Source organism: Danio rerio, chromosome 1 (genome assembly GCF_052040795.2).
Source record: "Danio rerio strain M-AB ecotype USA chromosome 1, GRCz13ab, whole genome shotgun sequence".
Classification (NCBI taxonomy): Eukaryota; Metazoa; Chordata; class Actinopteri; order Cypriniformes; family Danionidae; genus Danio; species Danio rerio.
The window spans coordinates 52,088,197-52,113,034 of NC_141021.1; the positions used below are offsets into that span (position 1 = coordinate 52,088,197).

At 36.2% G+C, this 24,838-nt stretch overlaps 2 protein-coding genes across 17 annotated transcripts in view; one reads left to right on the forward strand and one right to left on the reverse strand.

Annotated features, from left to right (window-relative positions):
- col17a1a (collagen, type XVII, alpha 1a) overlaps positions 1-2,947 on the forward strand; it is a 38,115-nt gene extending 35,168 nt beyond the window's left edge. For 8 of the 9 annotated variants that reach the window (XM_087235756.1, XM_087235758.1, XM_087235759.1 and 5 more), the window contains 7 exons: positions 670-789; positions 962-1,102; positions 1,173-1,241; positions 1,328-1,537; positions 1,615-1,665; positions 1,806-1,877; positions 1,957-2,947. In XM_087235756.1, coding sequence (XP_087091882.1) covers positions 670-789; positions 962-1,102; positions 1,173-1,241; positions 1,328-1,537; positions 1,615-1,665; positions 1,806-1,877; positions 1,957-2,006 — 713 coding nt within the window. In that variant the 3' untranslated portion in view covers positions 2,007-2,947. The remainder of the gene's footprint in view (positions 1-669; positions 790-961; positions 1,103-1,172; positions 1,242-1,327; positions 1,538-1,614; positions 1,666-1,805; positions 1,878-1,956) is intronic. The other variant, NM_001145565.1, reaches the window with a different exon arrangement.
- A 64-nt stretch (positions 2,948-3,011) lies between these two features.
- slkb (STE20-like kinase b) overlaps positions 3,012-24,838 on the reverse strand; it is a 44,682-nt gene continuing 22,855 nt past the window's right edge. For 3 of the 8 annotated variants that reach the window (XM_087236069.1, XM_087236068.1, XM_087236071.1), the window contains 12 exons: positions 24,398-24,797; positions 23,039-23,292; positions 22,359-22,489; positions 19,671-19,794; positions 16,544-16,723; positions 16,127-16,204; positions 13,405-13,534; positions 10,981-11,105; positions 10,290-10,481; positions 8,060-8,185; positions 7,863-7,976; positions 3,014-5,744 (listed from right to left, as the gene is read on the reverse strand). In XM_087236069.1, the coding sequence (XP_087092195.1) occupies positions 5,598-5,744; positions 7,863-7,976; positions 8,060-8,185; positions 10,290-10,481; positions 10,981-11,105; positions 13,405-13,534; positions 16,127-16,204; positions 16,544-16,723; positions 19,671-19,794; positions 22,359-22,489; positions 23,039-23,292; positions 24,398-24,797 (2,001 nt within the window). In that variant the 3' untranslated portion in view covers positions 3,014-5,597. Of the gene's footprint in view, positions 5,745-7,862; positions 7,977-8,059; positions 9,364-9,441; positions 10,482-10,980; positions 11,106-13,404; positions 13,535-16,126; positions 16,205-16,543; positions 16,724-18,030; positions 19,327-19,523; positions 19,795-22,358; positions 22,490-23,038; positions 23,293-24,397; positions 24,798-24,838 lie in introns of those variants that run through there. The other 5 variants (XM_087236070.1, XM_087236072.1, NM_001328385.1 and 2 more) reach the window with 4 other exon arrangements.

Below are 24,838 nucleotides of genomic sequence, written 5' to 3' on the forward strand. Positions count from 1 at the left end.
CGTGTGAAGTTTCTATCATACAAAGTGGGGTTCAATAAAGCTCGATCAATCTGTTCCAGTGCAATACATAAAACAAATGACCACTAGGTGTCACCGTAGAGTGGAGATTTGAAACGTTTCGAAGCTTCGACTGTTTCAGGGTTTCATGAAGCCTCGCTTTGCCCACTACTAGAAATAACGCACATACTTGAGACAACCCTATTTTGAAGGAGGGCCCCTGAGGAGATGAGCACAATAAAAGTATACATTTCTTTGCCAGATAAACCAAAATTAAAAACAAATGCTTGGTGTTGTGGGAGTCCAACACATTCTCTACTTCACCATATAACAAATACAATTCTGGAGAAAAACTGAGTTTTAACTTAGAGTCCTTGTAGAAAATGATGTATTTTCTTCCAAACAGAGATGATTTTGTCACAATACTAGAAACAGTGAAGGAATGTCCCTTTGATATTTTTTTAACTGTAAAAAAAAATGCAAAGGAGTTTCTATAAAACTTTTCAGACGCAAGGGTGTAAGATAAACTCTGTTAATGAATTTATAATTGAGCTCATGAACACCCAATGAATACATCTAGAAAACAAATCGTTACTTATTTCAGACCTATCTGTATCTTCAATTTTCTATTACCAGTTTTAATGGACCCACCCATTTTTTGGTTGTTGATAGGAGATGAGGTGAGACAGTACCTGATTGGTCCTCCAGGACCCCCGGGACCACCAGGTGTGCCAGGTGGATATGGCTTTAACACTCAGGAAGTGGCAGGACGAGTGATGAGCCTTATTAACGGTAGGAAAGATGTGCTGTATGCAAGTTTCAGGACTCTTGAATGAATGAAAGTAAAAAAACAGCTGATGTTTAGCCTGATAGCAAAACTTTAATCACACAGAGTTTGAGGGACAAATATAAAAGTGTTTTAATAAATAGCACCTGTAATGATTTTATATTCCGTTTGTTTAAGATGCTGGTTTTAGAGGTTTACCAGGACCTCCCGGCCCACCAGGACCTCAAGGACCTCCTGGAAACTCTGGAGGACTGGTGTCTTACGCTGCTAACGAAAACCAGCAGCACATCCGCGCAGAGCCGCAGGAGTACATCAAGAGTAAGAAGGCAGTTTTGTTAGCTTTAAGTCTCTTTTGGGCATTATAACTAAAGTTTGTTTAATTTTGCAGGCCATCCAAGGGCTGATGAGAATTTGGATTACACAGCCATCGCTAAACAGGTTTCAGATTACATTAAGGGTAAGTTCAGATGAAAAGAAAAATTAATAGGAAGAAACAGACGAAGTGCCACTTTTTTAAGTCTTATGTCTGCTTTTTATCCACAGCTCATGGCCTGTTAAATGGAAATGCTGGCTTTCCAGGTGCACCAGGTCGTCAAGGATATCCTGGACCACCAGGGTTTCCAGGAGAGCCCGGAACACCAGGACAGCCTGGACCACCAGGACAGGCTGGACCACCAGGACTGCCTGGACCACCAGGACTCGACACTGTACACAATTACTCCAACATGACTGCTGTCTTGGACTACATCAAAGGCAAGAAGGAACTTGTTCAACCAAAAACACACACATTTAAGTTGCATTAGTTTATTTACAAAGTAGTGTTTCTACAGAAAATCATATGAAAGGACAAAAAGGCGACCTGGGATTTCCAGGAATTCCAGGTACAACTTTTACCTATTAATCTACGCTGTCAAATGGGTGGTTTGAGCAATAGTGGACTAAAAATTTGATCTGCAATCAAGTGATAAAACATACATCGTTTCTTGTTTCAAGAAGTAATTTTACTTTTCCTCAATCCAAGGATCCCCAGGTATTGATGGTAAACAAGGCATAGTAGGCTTACCAGGCATAAAGGGACAAAAAGGAGAAAGAGGTATCTGTCATTTTAAATATACAAGTCTACTTTTATTTTTGTCTTACTATGATAACATACATTTTTTTTCCCTCCACAGGTGAAGCAACATACGTCAACCGAAGGAGGAGGAGGAGCACAGTAATTTAGGCACACAGCAGTGTGTTTAGCTGGTTTGCATTAATACACCATATCTTAATAAGACGTGATGGGATATGATTACAGAAACAATAACACAAGACTGCAACACATGACAAGATTAGGCTCTCTCTGCACTTGTATTTTCTATATTGTTAGGACTTCTGGTCAAAGGCCAGGGTAGCCGTTTTCCCGCACTATTAGGCTCTTTTGAAAATGCAGTTGCGGGTTGTTGATTTGTGAGCTACTTTCATACCATGCCATGGCCTCTAAATAAAAATATCGGCTGTTTCTCAATACCAAGTATGCAAAGTTTGGACTTGCGTCCTTGGAAGTTCAGAGCTGCCAAGTTCAGACTTGGAAGAAAGAACTACCGAGGACGCGAGGACACAAGTCGGGTACCTCTTCAGATGGAACGGCAGTGTTCTTTATAACGTCACTTAACTCACCATGGATTCATCGGTTTCACTGTACATTAACAATTAAATGATTGAATTATAGAAAGCACGGTTTATGCTGTGACGTCACACGGCAGAATTATAGATTTTCTCTTAAGTGAAATTTCTCGTTGTTCATCACATATTGCTGGGGGGAAAATAGTGTATTGTGTTGGTTTCGGACATGGTGTAATGCTTTGAAAGTCACATGTACATATTGCAGTCTTTTTCATTTCTATTTGTATTTGTTTCTTAATTTTTTTTTGTTAAATCAATGTTACACTGAATTACCAATGATCATGAATGAACCATAATTATGTTGGGATTTCTCTACAAATCTATAAATTTTCTGATCATAAAATGTGCTCTTTCTAGCATCTTGCATGACAGCAAAAATGATTGAAATAGTGCTTTCTGTCAATTGCTTTGTTAAAAATGCTTTCATTATTACCGACTCTGAGCAGCATCAGAGGTGGATTCACTTTTAAATCCATAATAAAGTTTTTTTTTTAAGGAGCGATTTCTGAAAACCTCAATCATAAACACAAAGATGCTTAAACAGGGAACCAGCCGGCAGAAATATTCAGCACAAATGCTTTAATCACAGTAGCGTCCTATAATCAACAACAATACATTTGACACAAACAAAGTACATATTACAACTGATATGCTGCTAATTTCACCTCACAGGTTGAAAATGCTTAAGAAAGTCTATGAAAATGCAAACACAAGGATCAAGACTGCAGGAATTGGTGCACAGCACTTTCATTACAGTCCAATCTGCTCAAAAAAACACACCAGCCGTTCTCTCAGGTTTCATCAAAACAGCACTTTTCAGTCTTTTAAATGGAGCTTTACGAACTACGGCACGTATGAAAGTGCAATAAACACATTTATTGCACGCTAATTTGTAAATTAAATATGTAAAATACACAAAAATAAAAGAATATCTGCCTGATCAAACCAAACCAGATCACACACGATCCTCAGTACAAATCTCCAAGTACACAAATGTAGTGTAGAGTTGTCCTATTAATTCATGTTGCGTTTATGGAGAATACGAGCAACACTGAATATCTAAAAGTTGAGATGATGGTTGGATTCAGCTACATGTTCACATTGCATAGCACTTATAAACCACAGTGAAGTCAGAATATTTGCCTAACCATGGCCGCTACTTCAAATATATAATAAAAAATGCTTAGAAAACATATACAGTAGGTAATCCTCAAAAGTCAGGTCATTTCAATTGATTTGAAGGTATGAATTTCACAATGAAGCTCAATAAACATTTCATCAACGCAGATACAATTTTAAAAATAGCACAGGAAACCTCATGGTTAGTATATTAAAGGCACAGTTCACACAAAAATTAAGGTTTGCTTTTCACTTATTCACCCTCAGGCCGTCTAAGAGAACATAACTTTCAAAGGTAAGATTTTTAGCTGAACAAATTGTCATTTTTGGGTGAACTGACCCTTTAAGACTTATTATGTCAGAGAACATATTTAAATCAGAGCTTTAAATACAATGTTTAGCTGAAACTGTGGGAAAAATTCACATTTTTTTGTGTGAACTGTCCTTTTAAGACCAATGACTTAGGGAAAAAAAGTATTTTTCTGAGAGAACATGTTATCAGCTTTAAATAAGATTTTAGCAGAAATTGTGGGGCAAAATCTCATTTTTTTGTGTGAACTCACCCTTTCAGACCATCGGTTCAGGGTGAAAAAAAAATATTATTTTTTTAAAGAGAACTCTTTAAAGATAACGTCTTATTTGAATCAGAGCTTTAAATAAGAATTTTAGCACAAATTGTGGGGCAAATATTTTTTTGTGTGAACTTTCCCTTTAAGACCGCTGGTTCAGGGAAAAAAAAATGTATTATTTAGGGATTTTTACTAAGAGAAGATTTAAATCAGCTTTAAATAAGAATTTTAGCAGAAATTGTGGGATAAATGTTTATTTTTTGGGGTGAACTGTCTCTGTAAGACCACTGGTTCAGGGAAAAAAGTAATGTTTTTTTTTCTAAGAGAACATTATATAAGAGAACTTAATCAGAGCTTTAAATGAGCTGTCTCTTTAAGACCACTGGTTCAGAGAAAAAAAGCATTATGGTTTTTTTTCTAATAGAAGATTTAAATCAGAGCTTTAAATAAATTTTTTAGCTGGTATTAAGAAGCAAATTTAAATTTTTGCATGAACCGTCCATGCAAGACCACTGGTTCAGAAAATAAGTATTATTATGACTTTTGTTTAAAGAGAACATATGAGAAAACCATTAAAAACAGAGCTTTATATAAGGTTTTTAGCTGTAATTAAGGGACATATTCACATTTTTGTGTTAACTGTCCCTTTATGACCACAGGTTCAGGGGGAAAGTATAATGGTTTTTAAGAGAACATTTAAATCTTCATTAAATAAGATTTTTAACTGAAATTGTGTGACAAATTCTCATTTTTTGTAAACTCACCCTTTAAAACCACTGGTTCAGGGAAAAAAATGTATGTATTATTAAGTTTTTTTTAATTTAAATCAGCTCTAAATAAGACTTTTAGCAGAAATTGTGGAAGAACGTCTTTTTTTGGTGAACTGTCCCTTTAAGACCACTGGTTCAGGGAAAAAAATGTTTTTTTTTTTTTTAAGACAACATTATATAAGAAAACTTATTATTTAAATCAGAGCTTTAAATAAGGTTTTTAGCTGAAATTGAGGGGCAAATTCACATTTTTGTGTGAACTGTCTCTTTGAGACCCGTGGTTCAGGGGGAAAAAAGTATTGTGCTTTTTCTCTAGGAGAAGATTTAAATCAGAGCATTACATACAATTTTTTGAATTGAGAGGCAAATTAAAATTTTTGTGTGAACTGCCCCTTTAAGACCACTGGCTCAGGGAAAAAAAATTTTTTTTGTCATAAAAAAATAAAAAATAGTGGCATATAGAAAAAAATCACATTATCGTCCATCAGCTATGACTGAAATCTTCATAGAAATCCACTTTTAAAGCTTAAATGAATAAAACGTGATGAAAAGGAAAGCTTCTTTGTGTCTTACTTGAGCATATCTGATCCTGAATCCCCGTTCAGTCTGACGTCATATATCAGAGGGAAGCAGGAAGGCAGCAGAGGTTCAATCACTGGACAGTTTTGGCTTCTCTTTGTTCATGGTGAGTTAAAAGCCGGTGGACTGCACACTCGGGACGGGGTAGAACTTGGAGATGCGACTCTGTGTGGAGGGGTTCAGACACGCAGACTCTCCGCTCATCTTGAAGAACACTTCCTGTTCCTGCAGTTTACGGGCAAACTCCTCCTCCAGAGCCTGAACACACAGATTTCACATTAAACTTTAATGATTGGCTGGACTTAGACTGCCACCTAGTGGTGTGAATAAAGCCTGACTAGTTAACTACAATAAAATTAAAGCCATGTTTGGATGGCTAAATTAAATAAATAAATAAAAGATTTTTTTTACTCATTCATTTTTTTAAATAATTGTTGAAATAACTACTTTCTAACAACCAAGTTATTTTTTCCACGGTGACAGTAATCAGAGCATTGAAGAAATGTAATTATACTGGAATTTCTAACTTTGATACGATACCAAGAAAAATATCAATTTTCGATACCAATTTTCGATACTACTATAATTGAATATCCTTATACAAACATAAACACCTTACCTTTACATTATGTTTATTAATGTTGTCATGATACTGGAATTTATAACTGGTATCGAATATCGATATTTTTCTTGGTATTGTATCAAAGTTAGAAATTCCAGCATCGTGACAACATTAATAAACAATGTAGGGGGAATGTATTAATATTTATAAAAGGATATTTGATTATAGTAGTATCGAACATTGGTATCAAATATCGGTATTTTTCTTGGTATCGTATCAATTTTTAGATTAAATATCTTTATATGAACATTAATACATTCACTATACATTGTTTATCAATGTTGTCTTGATACAGAAACTTCAACTTTGATACGATGCCAAGAAAAATAACAATATTTAATACCAATTTTCGATACAACTATAGCCAAATACCCTTTTACAGACATAAATACATTCCCTATGCATTATGTGTTTTAATGTTGTCACAATACTGTTATTTCTAACTTTGATGCGAGAGCAAGAAAAATACTGATATTCAATACTAATTTTCGATACTACCAAAAAATTATCTTATACTGGAATTCCTAACTTTGATACGATACCAAGAAAGATATCAATGTTCGATACCAATTTTTTGATACTATTATAATCAAATACCTTTATATCAACATTTCTCACTTTTGTATCGAATATCACTTTTTTTTTTTGCTATTGCATCAATTTTCGATACTACTAAAATTAAATATATTCATATAAACAAATACATTCTCTATATGTTATGTTTATTAAATTTGTCACGATACTGGAATTTCTAACTTTTATGCAATACCAAGAAAAATACTGATATTTAATACCAATTTTTGATACTACCATAATTAAACATCTTTATATAAAAAAATACATTCTTTATACATTGTTTATTAATGTTGTCACGATACTGGAATTTCTAACTTTGATACAATACCAAGAAAGATATCATTGTTCAATAGCAATTTTTCGATACTACTATAATCAAATACCTTTTTACCAGCATTTTTAACTTTTGTATCGAATATAACTTTTTCTTGCTATTGTATCAATTTTCGATACTACTAAAATTAAATATCTTTATATAAACATAAATACATTCTCTTTATGTTATGTTTATTAAACTTCTCATGATACTGGAATTTCTAACTTTGATTCGATACAAAAAAAAATGTGATATTGATATCCAATACCAATTTTCGAAACTACTATAGTCAAATATATTTATATAAACAAATACATTCCCTATACATTATGTTTATTAAATTTGTCATGATACTGGAATTTCTAACTGTGATTCGATAGTAAAAAAATTGATATTCGATAATCAATACCAATTTTCTAAACAACTATAGTTAAATATCTTTATATAAACAAATACATTCCCTATACATTATGTGTATTAATGTCCTCATGATACTGGATTTTCTAACTTTGATACGATACCAAGAAATATGTAGATATTTAAGAACATTTTTTGTTTCTACTAAAATCAAATATATTTATACAAACACAAATGCATTCTCTGTACATTACATTTATTAAAGTTGTCCCAAAACTGGGATTTCTAACTTTAATACGACATCAAGAAAAATATTAATATTCAATATCAATTTTCGATAATACCATAATTAAATATCTTTAAATGGACATAAATGCATAAACTTCGATACGATGCCAAGAAAAATATCGATATTAGATACCACTTTCGATACTGTGAAAAAAGTACACCTAACAGTAACCGCAGTGTTCAATATACTAGTGTAAACAACAGCAAAGCGCAGTACCTTCTTGCGGGGTCTGAGTTTCTCTCTCCAGTCCTTGAGCTCAGCGCCATGCTCTTCATCAAGCTCCTTCAGCTTCTGTGTCTCATGCTCGATCAGCAGATGGCACTTCTCATTCTACAACACACACACACACAGGTTTTGTTTATATGAAGCGAATGTGTGTTTTCTCAGAGATGTAGTCGGTGTGAGGGCTGTACCTGCAGCTGCTGCAGTTCTCTGCTGTTTGCGTCACACTGAGTCTGCAGATCCCGCATCTGATTCTCATGCTTCTGCTGCTGATGAAGACGCTCGTTCTTCTGACGCTTTTCCTCCTGTGCTGCAAACTGTCCAACACACACAAACACACACACATTGCTAAATACACAAATACACAGACAGTAGGAATAGAATCACTAGTGTATATGCCAACGTATGCTAATAGGACTTTTAATTAGTCAGTAACCTGGGTCAAACACTTCTGGTAAATTGTATGCCATTGCAAAATCGGCATGTTTAAGGTCTGTTTTCTTTAAAAATCAGCGATCTCCACTGGCTGAGTAATATCTGATATAAAGTGGGACTCGGATTGTACAAGAAGCACTGCATTAACTTACATTTTTTCCAGCCATGTATTTATAATATGAGCATTTAATTTACCCCAGTATATTCAAAGGAGCTTCTGTACTAGCCTGCCGATTCTGACAGGCGTGTTCGAGTAAACGGCTTTTGTCTTGTTTTACGCTTGAGCAACTAAATGAATGCCAAAGACTATTTAACTGATTGTATTTTAATTAAATTACAGCATCGATGCTGTAGAAGGAACCGTATAAAATGGGAAAAAAACTCAAAATAACAGGTCACCGGAAGTTTATCAGTATGGGAGCAACACTAGCTCGGCATATAGCCTATTGGAATAAATGTTTTATTAATTAGGGATGCACAATATATATGTACCACACAGACTACATTAGAGATTTGAACTGGAAACCAGAGATACTGAATATTTGATCATACTGGTTGATCGTTCAATAGTTGATACACAGATAAAGCACACTAATTAAATAAAATATGTAATATTAGCCAATAAATAATATGTAGGCCCACACAGAATCTGCACTCACAGCTAAAAACCTTCAGCAGATTAAATCAATATATTTGTTATATGCTTGTTACTTATGTCAGTGTTTCCCAACCCTGTTCCTAGAGGCAGACCAACACATTTTGGATGTCTCCATTATGACCCATTCATTTCAGGTTTTAGAGTCTCTTCTATTGCTCTGATGAGTTGATTATGAAGAGGTTGAAAATGTGTACTGTTGGTGTGCCTTCAGGAACAGGGTTGGGAAACTCTGAACTATGAACACTCCCCCCTAAACAAAACAGGACACGCCCACTTCTAGAGGTGTGAAAACACCCTGCTGATACAGGGGGGTTTCGTGGCCCTTTAAATAAAAGAGTTTGTTTTCAACTCCTATGCTTGTAAAGATCACCAGTGATCTAGGGACTGTAGACTGCTGGTAAACTACACACACAAACACAAACAAACAAACACACACACACACACACACAAACAAACAAACACACAAACAAACAAACAAACACACACACACACACACCACAACTACCTGAATGCATCGCACCAATCAACACCCGTTCCAGCTGACCATCATCTGTCGTCTTAATTGCCAGGACTATATTTTTGAAGGCATACTCACACTATGCAAAGTTGCCTTGAACCGGGCCGAAGCACACTTTTCCCCCTTCCCATCTTCCCTGATGGCCCGCACACACATTGCATTCGCGCCTGAGCATGCTTACTTCATCGATGATACGCTGTTCAGTTTAACAGTAGAGAAGCGCTCTCACTCATCACAATGGAGATTTCTTTAGTTATATAATTTTAGTCGTTTGATATGCAGTGACACACATTAAATATTTCGCCAAACAGATCAGACACTTTTGACACTCATAAACAATCATAGTCCTCATGTTGCAAGTATTAGGAGTTTTACTGAAGGTGCAGCTGTGGTGCAGTGAGGCTTTGCGTCTTTAATAATCAAACGACAGTTTGAGTTCATTGAACAGTAAGAATGATTAATAAATTCACATCAAACAGTGTTGTAAAAGTCTTGTCTTCAGGCTCAGGCAAGCTTTGCACTCACACTCCTGAGCCCAAGTGAACCGCACTCTGGAACAGCACTTCCAACCGAACCAGGGCCGGCCAACTGAACCCGATTCAGAGCACTCACACTTCTCAAACGATCCAAGAAACGGGATTTGGCACGGTTCGGATAGCATAGTGTGAGTGCGCCCGGAGTTTGTGCTCCCCTCACGTTGTCTGTTGTTTTTTGTTATGGGCCGTTGTGTAGTGCGAGCTAGTAGTAGTAGGAGTTTTGCATTGGCCAGGACATGCAGTTAACTAACGCTAATTTCAATATAAATATTGACCTGTTTGACTCTCTCTCTCTCCAGCTCTGCAGTCACTCCAGTGGTGGTGATCCTCAGACTCTTCTTGAACATGGCCATGCGGGTCTTTGCGTCGCTGCGCTGGATCTTGGGCAGTCTGGTTTTCTCCTGCATCTGCCTGTTCTTCATATCCTCCATCAGACGCTGGTTGTACCTGTGCATCTGCTCCATCTCCTGCATACACACAGACACACACACACGCTCAGAGTTAGATCTGGGGTCTCATTAATGGCTAAATGGGCAGAAACATGAGTGTGCAAGAGTTGTGGTCTATAAAAACAAACTTGTCAGAAGCGTTATGTCAAACAGCTTGGCAATGCGAAAAAAAATTAGGGCAGTGCATGATTTTGTCCTTTGGGAAATGATTGGATTGTTGATGGGAAGATGGGTTTTGCTAATAAAAGGAAAATTGTTGAATGGATGAAGGCAGAGCAGCAACAAGACAAACCCTAATAGCCCCGTCCTGAATAGTCCCTGATAGCCCTGCCCTAAACAGCTGATCATCTCTGATAACTAATGATAGATAAATGACTGCTAGTCTCACCTTAAATGATCAAGCACTATCCATATAAAGACACATTTTGATTTCATTGCAAATTTTATTCTGGTGTATGTCACATTTGACTTTAGGGTTTCTCCGCAGATTTTTATAAACGAGAGCTCTGGACTTCACCTTCTCATGTCTCTTGAGCAGCTGGTGCCTCTGCATGAAGTACTGGTCCTTCAGCTGCTGTTTGTAGAGCTGGTGTTTCTCCTGCAGGTGGCGCTCCTCCAGCTCCCACATGGCTGCTTCTCGAGCTGGGGAAAATCAGGAAAAGCTGCGGTCAAATAGCTGAATAGTATTGGCAATGTAAAAACAAAAGTAAAAATAAAAACAGCACCAAGGCACAGGGTAAAATGCTGAATAGTCTATACAAAGTGTTTTTTTTTTTTCATTTTATTGTTTACTTTATTTCACTTTTATTTTAAATGTCTTTATTCCCTCTTGTGTCTGTGTTTTATGTACCCAGAGCTTCTGTAAACCACAAAAAAAATCCTTTCTGACACTGCAAAAAATACTGATCCTCAATCTAATAATACAGACTGCACTTGCACTCAGTTTTCCTATTGAAAAATATTCTGGCATAAGCTATATATTTACCTATAAATGCCAAATAAATGGCAAATTATGCAATTTACCAATTTGCTAATAACCAATTAACAATGCAGACAATGTTTTGTTATATTGCTGATTTTTTTGCAATGTTTTTAAATGTAAAAAATTCCATTAAAACAACATTATTATTATTATTATTTAATATTTTTTTTAAATAAAACGTTTGTATTTTAATCCCTATTAAAATGATTAAAATGTTCATTAGTCCAGTGATGCAAAGCTGTCACATGATCCCCCATAATAAACATTTCTTCTTAGCGTATGAGTAGCATAATTCAATTCAAAATGTAATATGCAAAATGGCAATGCAATATGTTAAATGGCAATGTATTTCTGTATTTGAATTTGCATTTTCAAGACATATGAGCAATGTTTGGTGCAGAATGAAAATGTAAATTAAATTACATTGTTTGCATTTCTCATTTCAAACACTGTTTTTATATGTAAATTGTATCCACATTTTAAAGCTTTATAAGTTGCAAAATTAAATTGAAAAGCTATACACAAACTGAATTTGATGTGAATAAAGTACAAGCAGAAACTGTAGCAGAATGATATTTTAAATGTTATTTGTCCTAAATGCATTTACACTCGCGTCTAGGAAACGCAGGATTACATTTTCAGCATAACAGCATGGGATGTGTGTAGCACAATTATAGCAAAAATTAATCATTCGACTCTCCAACAGCGTCACCTTGCTCATCAGCAAAATAATTTAAGAGATACGCGAGAGATAAACAATTGATAATGAAAAGCGCAAAGGTGGCACTGAAAAGGCCAGAATTTAAGAAAGCCGAGTATATTTTTCGTCAAAACCAGCAGCAGCGAGAGTACAACAACACGTGAAGATGATGAAACGGCCGGTAAGTTCACGTTAAGCTAGTTAAGAGCAGTGCATAACAACGATGTCTGCAAACCACAGTTTTCTTGTACTGTAGCTCTCCAGCAGATTCAGCAGCCTCTTGTCCAGTTTGTCGCTAACAGTGAAGAGCCACCAGTCATGAGCAAAACACACAAGAATGGGCAGGTATTATTGTCATTGAGTGAATATAAGAATTCGAATAATTAATATTAATGAATATAACACCTGCTCAATGAAAAACAGATGATTCACTACATTAATAAATCTAAAATAACTTAATCAGAAATCTAATAAAGGGAGAAAAAGATTAAGCTATTAATAGAAAGTAATACTGTGGTTCAACCAAACCACCAAACGCACCAGCATAACAGTGCCGTTGTGGTCCAGTGGTCCGACCCGAGTTCCAACCTTACCTGAGTAAATTTATTTTTCTTGTTTAGCGTTAAGACACTCTTTGGGTTACTTATAAAGGTGGACATTTTTTATTTATTATGTGATCACCGTTACAAAGGACTGGATATTTATAAAGAATTTTGCACAGAATATATATTCAGACTTTGCAGGACATCGGCCATCGTTTTAAAGAATAGTGTTGGAGATTTAGCTAACATTTAATGTTCTCATATTTAACTTTTGAACTTCTAAAGCAGCTGTTTCCTTGAAAAAGACGTGATAGTGTCATTAGAATCTGAATTTGAAATGACGTTATTTTAATATAGTCAGTCGTAAACTGAGGTGGGCCGGTCTAAGGCTTAAAACTTCAGGGCTGAAAATGGAGTCCCACTCCGGCCCTGATAATGAGTATTTCAATTAGAGCCCTATTAAGAATTAAAAGCATCCTTTACAGTTCTACAACAGTACACATTTTTGGTCACTTTTGATGAATATAAGAGTGGAATAAAATGATTATTTTCTTAAAACATCAACAATCAACTGACCCCACACATTTCAATGGTAGTGTGTGTGAGTATTACATCTCTAACACTGTAGTTCTGAGCTCACCACACAAACAACTGATTGGAAACCGCTAACACAGCTATAGCTAAGCAATAGTTCAAGCTGAGATTGGGACTTCTGACCTCTGAGCAGCTGCTGTTTGTGGTTGAGACAGTCTCTCTCTGTGGTGGCCAGCTCAAGCTTGTGCTGCTGAATGATCTTCTTCAGAGCGCTGTCCAGATCCTGCTGCTGCTTCTGAACAAACTCCTGCTCCTGCAAAGCGCACACAAACACCAACATTGTCATTCTGAAAAGCTGCTTGTTTTCTTTTAGCCTCTTGTACTGTAGGTTTACATCCATCCATGCTCAAGATACACATTCATTTTCCTCATAATTGCAGATCTTATTTTCCCTCAGTGTCTGAAATGGTCAGTTCAAGGATACAGTCTTTTTAAACCCCGCCTGTCTGAGAACCAGCTCTGCTCTGATTGGTCATGTGGCACTGTCTCTGTGATTGGTCCAAAACAAAATGCCAATTACCATATATGACTATCAGCTCTTCCTCAGCACTAACAGTGTAATGGAAAAAGAAAAAACCATGCTAATTTCTTTCTAGCCGGTTTCACTGTTTGTCCACACGAAAACGCAGTATTAGCTGACTGAAAGTGCAACTTTTTTAAATAATCAAGTCAGGGTGAAAACGTTCTGAAACTCTGGCTACAGTGTGGTCATGTGGACACTAAATCTGGAGTTTTCGCGTCATGAGATCAGCATGTGCGCCGTTTTCTCCTTTCTGATTGGCCAACACGGCTGGGTTCACATGAAATGCGGCAGACGCGAATAAGGCTAATTCCACACATTCATCACACACAAACATATTTGCATTGTTCGACCGCGGGATTGTAATCTGCCCCCGTTCTCACATTTGCATTGACTTGTATGCAATTTACTCTCGAAAATACTTAATTACCCATTTGGTGTGTCATCATCGCCACCTGTTGGTTCGGAGTGCCATTAACATGCCTCACTGTGCGCTTTGCCATTTTCAAGTGGATGGATATTTTTTTTCTAAAAATGAAAGCACGGAAAACCCATGTTCGTGTGGATATGCCCCAAGTCAGGGGTGTCCAAACTCCTGGAGGGCCAGCGTCCTGCTGAGTTTAGCTCTAACTTGCTTCAACACACTTGCTAGGTAGGTTCTAGTATATCTAGTAAGAGCTTGATTAGCTGGGTATGTTTGATTAGGGTTGCATCTAAACTCTCCAGGACACCGGCTCTCCAGGACCAAGTTTGGAGACCCCCGGCCAAAGAGAATTTGGTTCTCAAAATGTCAATAAAACAAACAAACTCTTCCTCAATTCAGCTGCAACTACAGAGATTTAGTTTTTTTCAGGCAGGCAATCAAAGCCATAGACTTTTTACTGACACTAAACTGATTCATACATAATCTCAGTATGAATTAGACTCATCTAATTAGATCTGAGGGCGGCAGAGTGGCTCAGTGGTTAGCACTGTTTCCTCCCAGCAAGAAGGTAGCTGGTTCGAGTCCCAGTTGGCCCAGTTAGCTGTGTGGAGAAAGCATGCTCTGCCCGTGTTGGCGTGGGTTTTCTCCGGGTGCTGTGGTTTCCCCCACAGTGCAAGCACATGCGCTATAGGTGAATTGAATTGACCGTACTGTATGAATTCATGTATGAATATGTGTGTATGGGTGTTTCCCACTGGGTTGTGGCTGAAAGGGTATCCGCTGTGTAAAACATATGTCAGAATAGTTGGCGGTTCATTCCGCTGTAGCGACCCCTGATAAATAAGGGACTAAGCTGAAGGAAAATGAATGAATACACAGATTTGAACAAACCAAAACACAACACACACACACCTCTGTAAAGGCCAGTGCACACTGGGATGATTTTTGCTCACGTATATCACCAACGTTTAACGTCTCATAACTAAACTAAAGGTGTCAATGTGAGCTCGCACAGCAATGCGCAAAACACCAGATAAAAAAAGTGGACATTTTTAAAAAACAAACTAAATATTGGTCAACCAATGATATAGAAGCTACTACAAATCTAGTCACATATCGTGTTGTTAGGACCCGGAGTTACAATGCAACATGCTCAGCCAATGTTTACGTTCCTAATATTTCTATTATTCGCTAATTAATCACACCCTCATGTGGAACTCTGAATCTGCGTCTCATTTAGGAGTCTGCTACTGTCCGCCGGAGGTTGCATTTCGGTCATGGATGCATGCTTTGAGAGCCTTCATAACTGAATGAATGAAATATGCGGTTTTCCATGAAGGCAACCCAGGGTGCTGAAATATAATGGCCTAAACTGGCATTGGGCGGGTTAAATGACCAAAACAAAGACAGCCGTTCCAGCACGTTACAGCCTAGCAGAATATCTTTTAGTCATTTAGACTTCAGCATTGTTTTTCACATAAATAAGAGTGTTAACTTAGCATGTTTCTTAAACATCTGCAAATACATTGTTGTTTTTTATGCTTTAAAAGAGTTAAAAACTTACATAAAGCACATTTAAGTGGCATCTAACATCGCGAGTCATTTAGCATTTTTTGGAATGGTTTTTCTTATGCCTTGACACTGAGAATTAGCAAAAGCAAAAATCATCCTGGTGTCCATTAGCCTTAAGCAATTGAGCTGAAAATATTAGCTTCAATGTGCTCGTGAAGCATGCAGCACATAACCAAGAGTGTTGCAAACTTTAATAAGTTTAACATCTAATCCAAATGGTGCATAAAAACCGGAAACAGACAAACAAAAAGGGGCTAAGAAGTGCCTGACAGTATAGATAAACTGAAGAAGTGCAAAATAACCTGAGGACATATTTGTTTGGCTGTTACCTCCTCATCAAGGGTTTGTGTTAGATCCACGCTAATGCGTTTCAGGAGGACATTTCTCACATGTTTGGGTGACACATCCTGCGCTCAGTGTCAGAGAGGGAAGATAAAGAAGATTTGGGTGGAATTTGCTGTAGCTCAGGCAGATTAAATGTGAATTAGTCGAGACTACATCAAAAGCAGTCTGGGACATGAGTTCACTTTGAGTTCAAGTTGACAGTTTCTTGCACCAAAAACATTTTTATGATTAAAGTAAATAATTTATTTCTGAAAAATCATTCATTTTTAAATAGTGTAGTTTCTATCATCACAAACAATAATCATGTTTAATTCAATAGCTTTTTATTGAGCGTTATTTTTCACAATGTGGTTTGGCTTTGGAAAATGATGTATTTGTTTTCAAAGTTTTCTCTTCCATACCTCCTTCTTGCGGTTCTTGTGCGTGTTCTGGAATTTAGAGAGCTCTTTGTCCTGCTCTGCTTTGATGCGTTTGGCCTCGTCCCGCAGACGCTCTGTGTGCTCCTGCTCCAGACGCTCGATGGTCTGTTTCTGCTGCCTCTCCATGTTCTCCACCTCTGTGTCGTACTGACGCTTCTTACTCTGCACAGACACAGAACAAAGGTTAATAAAACAGAGATCTACAACAAGAATTACGCAACAGTTTTGACCAGAAATGTAGAATAATTTGACAATAGGTAAACTATAGTATATAAAAATCAATCAATCAATCCATCCATCCATCTGTCCATCCGTGCGCAAAACAATTGAGCAAAAAACCTTTTAAATTACAAAACTATTATTTTATATAACAAGTTTTACAAATTATTATAATAATAATAATACAGCAAATATAAATACATATTAAATAAATGAGCAATAAAATAAAAAAATAAATAAATACATAAAATAAGTACATAAAATTAATAAATTATTTAATAAAAATATATAATTAATTAAATAAATAATTATGTTCAATTGTCAAATTATTATTTCCTTGAACATAACAAACAGGTGAAACGATTGGCTGAGTAAACTGGCACAGCTCCAGCTGGCTTTAAACACTGACTTCTGACACTGATTACACACTCCAGAACTGATGTAAATTAGATTTGTATGCGGTTTGTATGTAGGTATGCAGTTTCTATCAGAAATGAAGAATAATTTGACAATAGGCTAACTACTGTATAGTTTATATATGAAACAATATTTATATAGTATATATATATATAGTATATATATATATATATAGTTTATCTGTGAAACTATTTTGCACAACACAAATAATCAGAAAAAGTATTTTAAAATACAAAATTAATATTTTTATAACAATTATTAACATGTTTTACAAATTAATATAATAATATTAATAGATAAAACAAATATATAAATGAAATAAATGAGCAATAAATAAAAATATAAATACATAAAATTAGTAAAATTTAAATAAAAGAAATTATTTATTAATAAAATTAAACAAAACAATTAATTAATTATGTTCAATATATATATATATATATATATATATATATATATATATATATATATATATATAAATATATATATATATATATATATATATATAAATATATTTATATATATATATATATATATATATATATATATATAATATATTTATATATATATATATATATATATATATATATATATATATATATATATATATATATATATATATATAAATATATTTATATATATATATATATATATATATATATATATATATGTATAAATATATATATATATATATGAGTAATAATAAAAATAATAAAAATACAAAACACAAAACAAATACAAAAAATAAAAATAATTAATAATGAATAATAAATAATAATATTAAAATGAATAATTTATAAAAAGAAATGAAATAAACAACTAATTATTTTCAATTGTCAAATTATTATTCCGTTATTATAAATGAACATAACAAACAGGTGAAACGATTGGCTGAGTAAACTGGCCCAACTCCAGATGTCTTTAAACACTGACCTCTGTTAATAGACGGACCCAGATTACACACTCCAGAAATAAAGCTGGAGCTGCTGAGTGTGTGATGTAATTCAGCGAGAGCCAACAGTGTTTCAGAGCCTGCCGTCATTATAACACCTAATAATAAACACATCTACACAGCTCTGTGAAAGGCTTGGGTGAAAACAATGTGCAGTTTTTAAAGCTGAATGGCTGAATGATTGCCTGACTTTATTTATTAAGGCGTTAAAAATCAGAAACTTCAGACACTTTCCTTCTGCATCCTGGATTTGGTCCAATCACAGCACTGAGGCTACATTTAAGCCTGATTTATACTTCTGCGTCAAGTGACCGGCAAAACTCACGGCGCAGGCAATGTGCGCAGCTGTGCATTTATACTTCTGCGCGCTGTCTGCATTAACACTTCCCAAACACTAGTTGGCAGTGATGTGTAAATGTTCCTCTGTGTCGAATTTCTTCGCTTCTGTTTTGCTTTTCCTGAACACTTCCTGGTTGTACAAGTGACTCAAACTCAATCATTTTGACGTGCAACAACTTTAACTATGAGGTAAACACAAAACAAAATTTTCCATCCGGAGCTCCTTCACGGGACTCCACACTTGTAAACAATCGCTCGTGCCATTCGCGCGGCTCTCGGTCCCGCCCAGACTCGTCAGTGCTACCAAGCCGACCAATCACATAACTTGCGCTACGCGTTGTTGCGACGTGTAGTTACATTTTTTGAGAGGTGCCGCCGTTTGACGCAGAAGTATAAATCAGCCTTTACACTTTTGCATTTAGCTTTTTTTTACACTTGAAAAGAGACTTTTGGACTCAATTAAGACACTACAGACTCATTTTAGTTTGAAAAGTGTAGGTATTGGTTTAGTGTAGATCACAGGTGTCAAGCTCAGTTCCTGGAGGCCCTCAGCTCTGCACAGTTTAGTTCCAAGCCTAATTGAACACACCTGATCAAACTAATCGTATCCTTCAGGTTTGTTTGAAACCTACAGGTATTCGTGTTGAAGCACGGTTGGAACTAAACTGTGCAGGGCAGCGACCTTTGACACTGTAGATTAACCAAAACACAGACTATTGAAAATAAAGGCGTGGCTGTGCACATTCATTCTCTGACTGGCTCATTTGAATCATGCCATTTATTATTCCTAGTCATTTTCTCCTCCATAGGTGACTGAATCAGATGATTTAAACCAGGGCTGCTCAATTCTGTTCCTGGAGATCTACCTTTCTGCAAAACACAGCTCTCACCCTGATCAAACACACCTGAACCAATTAATTAGGACCTGAACAGCACTTGATAATTACAGGCAGGTGTGTTTGAAATGGGTAGCAACTGAAATCTACAGGAAGGTAGATCTCCAGGAACAGGGTTGAGCCCCCTGATTTAAACCACTTTAAAAAATGAAAAGACTTCCGACATTGCAGAATAAGGTCAATATAAGTACTTCAAAACCATATAATACATATTTTATGGTATAAAACATATTACGCCAACGCATCATAAACCACATATACAAGTGTGTGTGATGTGGTGTCTGACCGTGGTCTCGTGTTCGAAGCGTCGGCAGATCTGATCTCTCTGCTGCTGGAGTTTGTTGCTGAGCTGTTGTTGTGCTCTCTGCTCTTCCTTCTGCAGGAGTCTCAGCTCTCGCAGCTCCTGACGCCTGCAACACACACATCACACACTCTGAAACTGAGCCAACAATACATATACACACACAGTGTGGATGGAGGAACCTTCGCTATTAGCTTTCACTAATTAATTCACTAACAAACCAGATATTGAATATGGAAAAAAATCTAAAACAAGGAAGCAAACTGCGACAAGTTTACCGGCAGCTAGCTCTCTGCAACTCTCACATGGTCGCCCACTGAAGCTAAGCAGGGCTGCGCTTGGTCAGTACCTGGATGGGAGACCACATGGGAAAGCTAGGTTACTGCCGGAAGTGGTGTTAGTGAGGCCAGCAGGGGGCACCTAACCTGCAGTCTGTGTGGGTCCTAATGCCCCAGTATATTCATGGGTACTTAATACTACTCAGTGAGCAGCGCCTTTCAGAGAAACGTTAAACCGAGGATCTGACTCTCTGTGGTCGTTAAAAATCCCAGGATGTCCTTCGAAAAGAGTAGAGGTTTTACCCCAGCATCCTGGCCAAATTTATCCTCTGGCCTCTGGCCTCTGTCCATCATGGCCTTCTAACCATCCTCATTTCATAATTGGTTCATCACTCTGTCTCCACCAATCAATTGGTGTGTGGTGTGCGGTCTGGCACAAAATGGCTGCTATCGTTTCATCCAGGTGGATGCTGCACCCTGCTGGTGGATGAGGAGATTCCCCCCCCCCAAAAATGTGTAAAGCGCTTTGAGTGCCCAGAAATGTGCTATATAAATGTACGGAATTATTATTATTATTAGGTTAAAATGTTTTGCAAATTTGCTGTGTATGAGAAACGTATTCAATTTTTGCTAAAAAAAAGTTTATTTGTCTTTTTTTTTTAATTTTAACTGTAGTTTTAGATGTTTTCTTAGATGCTAAACTAAAATCATTTTTAACCAATGTTTTTTAAATAAAATACATTTTTTATTTCAGGTTGCATTATTATTTTATTTTTAGTTTTATACTATAATAACGCTGAACAAAGAGGCTTTGGTATGTGGTTAACCATTTAAACTGTTTGATTTGTCTAAGATCTAGTCCAATCCAAGTCCAGCGACGTGATGATCCCAAGGTTTCCATAATCCTGGACCAGGCCGTATCCTGAGCAGCTGCTGTGGTGATTATTGAGGAGTGGAGAGCATGAGACTGATTCCTGTGACGCTCCGGGGACAGACGAGTCTCGCTGATGTCAAGCTTCTCCAGCGCCTAGACTGCAGCTCTGCACAAGACGTTTGGCCATATGAGAAATGGTCGTGCCCAAGTTTTTTTTTTACTCGTCGCTGTCACCACTGGCTTGCATGGTTTGGGACCTGTAGAGCTGTGCATTGATGGATTTGCTCTTCAGTGTTTGGACTCACAGTAGTGATTATTAAACCACACTGAACTGAGCTAAACTGAACTTAAAACACTGAAAAACTGAACTGACACTGTTTCAATTTACTAAGATCGTCTACGTGAAGCTGCTTTGACACAATTTACACTGTAATTGCGCTATACAAATAAAGGTGAATTGAATTGAATAAGAATTGAAAATAATGTGCACTGATGAACCTTGCATAATAAGAATATTATTGTGCATTGAGATGGCAAAAGTATTATTTGGAACTATATTTAATGACAATAAAGTCTGTAGGCCTCAAAGTGTTTTACAGAAGTGTCCCCACATTGCACTTAAATTATTCATTACTATTTTAAAATTTCGGGCTGCAAGGTGGCACAGTGGGTAGCATGTTCGCTTCACAGCAAGAAGATCACTGTTCGAGTCCCGGCTGGGTCAACTGGCATTTCTGTTTGGAGTTTGCATGTTCTCCCCGTTTTCGTGAGTCCTAATACATGCGCTATAGGTGAATTGGGTAAGCTAAATAGTGCATAGTATATGTGTGTGAATGTGTGTTTGGATGTTTTCCAGTAATGGGTTGCAGCTGGAAGGGCATCCGCTGCGTAAAACATATGCTGGATAAGTTGGCAGTTCATTCTGCTGTGGCAACTCCAGACTAATAAAGGGACTAAGCCAAAAAGAAAATGAATGTATGAATTTTAAAATCTCCCCTCCCAAACAAAAAACAAACAAACAAACAGCAGATAAATAAATATTAAAATTATAGATTGTGATGGGAATACAAAATTAAAATAAATAAAAAAAACAATTTTTCTTAATTATTCTCGATTAAAATATAAAATAACTATGATAAAAACACTGAGGGGAGAAAATATGCAAGGCAATAAAAAAAAAAATAGAAAAGGAAAACAGGATGCTCCCAGAGAGGAACAGGAAATGTCACTCATCTTGCTTGGTGTTGGAATATTGAGCTGATTTCTGTAAAACAAACTAACAAACACTGCACAGGAAACCTTTGTCGCCTTGTAGTTTAAGACCACTGAGAGACGATTGACCCCACTAAAAGTTTGCCTTCGTTTACCAAAACAAACTACAAAAAGCTAAAGCTTTTACTACAAAATGTGTGCCACAGCCTGGACAGAAAGAACTGAATCTTTACCAGTGAACACAAATGAGATGCAAACATGACTCAAACATGCAAATATCCTGAAAGCAGTTAAACAGCAGCCGCTCACCTCAGGAATCGCATCTCCTCGTTTTTGGTGTCATTGTCTGTGATGATCTTGGATGTTGTAACGCTGACCTCCACTCCGTCCACCATGAACTTACGCGTCTTCTTCAGGGTTTTTTTCTGCCTCTTGTTATCCTGGAAAACAGAAGATATATAGATTAAAACATATTTTAGGAAATACAGAGCATCTTATTAGCCTTATTGTAATATTTATGATTGTTAACCACACCCACCCACACACCCACACCCACACACACACACACACACACACACACACACACACACAAACACAAATAAATAAATACTAAAATAATTAAATAAAGACATCCTTTAAGATGTTTTTTATTGCTAATTATTACAGTGGATAAAAGGACTATAAATGTAATATTTAAATATTTTATTAAAATGTCACACAGACTCATTTGAGTGGAAAAACAAAAGGACTTTTGCTGCTTGTTCAAACTGTTAAAACGCGTTCAATCAACTCACAATTTTTTTGGTGGGGCAACTTAATTGTTATATGTTTAATCCACCAAGCATTTTTTTTTTATCAAAAATTTTTTTTAGCATTTCGTAGTTTGAAACTGATTCACTGAACCACTTTAAAGTCATTTTTTATTCCCCTGAAATGCTTTTATAGTCACTATATGATCAGAGACTCTCAGCATCAGTAGCGTTTCTGACCTGCTGTGAGTTGGTTCCCATCTCCTTGGATTTGCTGATGAAGCTGGAGATGGACAGGTTGAGGTCTATACTGCTGCTGTTGCTGCTGGTGTCAGTTGTAGAGCTGATGCCCGAATCGGAGTCCTCTTTCTTCACATAATGGGGTTTCACTGGGCTCTGCTTCTGCTCGTCCTCAAGCTTCTCCTTCTTCTCTTTCTCTGGCACTGGAGATGATGGAGCCACTGCTTTACTGGACTCCTCGATCACTGCTTTCTCTGTCGACAGAAAGCAATACATGTCAAACTAAGTAGAGCTGCACGATACTGGAATAGATGATGTTGCTGAGTACTGCGATAATAACTTTTGTAATATTGTAATATTTCCCTAGAAAAAAAGCTAATTTAAAAATTTGTTTATTTATTGGTAAAAAAACAGGTAATAATTGTTTTCATGATTTAATTAAATCTAATTCAGATGAAAGAAAGAAAGAAAGAAAGAAAGAAAAAAAGAAAGAAAAAAAGGAGAAAGAGAAAAAAGACAAAAAAAAAGCAAAAAAAAGTGAAAGAAAAAAGAAAGATAAATAAAAAGTAAAAAGAAAGAAATTAAAAAGTTAAAGAAAGAAAGAAAGGATAGAAACTAAAATAAATAAAGTAAGAAAGAAGGAAGGAAAGAGAGAAAGGATAAAAACTAAAAGAAATGGGGTAAAAGAAAAGAAAAAAGCTTAAACGAAAAGTAAATAAATAAATACATAAATAAATGAAAGAAAGAAAGAAAGAAAGAAAGAAAGAAAGAAAGAAAGAAAGAAAGAAAGAAAGAAAGAAAGAAAGAAAGAAAGAAAGAAAGAAAGAAAGAAAAGAAAGAAAGACGTAAGGGAAAAATAAATGAAAAGAAAGAAAGAAAAAATAGAAACAAAAATAAATTAAGTAAAAGAAAGAAAGAAAGGATAGATAAAAACTAAAAAAGAAACAAAGAATAAAGAAAGAAAGAAAGAAAGAAAGAAAGAATGAAAGAAATTGATTTATTGGTTTTTGTTTTGATGCCATATCAGAATTATTGTCTATATTCTTGTCAACTTTATTATTACAAATTCAATATTTAATTTTAGGATCATAATAATCATGCATTATACAAATAGCTTTATTATACAAACAAAGACATCTTCAATATATCTTAACACCTTTAATTAAGGTTAAAGAAAAAACTCAAAAGTTTGGAACCACTTGAAAGAGCGTAAACAGAGAGTAAAATGTTAATTTTGCGGTGGACTATCCCTTTAGGTTAGACATATTACCTAGAAAATTAATTTAAATACGACATTAACAATGTAACTAATCCATGATTACTATTTTTGAAGTAACTTACCCAGCACTGGTTACTCACCTTTGTCAGTTGGTGAACACACATCTGACGCAGGCTCTTTCTGGACGAGCTCACCATTTCCCAACACCTCCTCCTCCCTCAGTTTCTCTCCATCAGGTTTGGCCGGTTGGATTATTCCCTCAGCTGGAGTTTCTGAGGGAACCACGTCTGGTTCTCCTTCAGTTTTAAGCTCTTGTTTGTTGGATTCAGATGCTGCTTTATCTAGTATGTGGTTCTCTTCTGTCTTCAGAGGATCTTCTTCTTTCTTTATTTCAGCTGTAACAATATCATCTGCTAGTTTGGGAGCGGAGACCTCCTCGATCCTCTCAGGAACTGACTCTAATGTGGATGGAGACTGAGGAAGCTTCTCGTCTTCAGAACTGCCGACACTTGCATCAGACGGGGCGCGTTTGTGTCCAAGCTGAGGGGAAGAGCATTGCTGAATGAGTTGATAGAACTGAA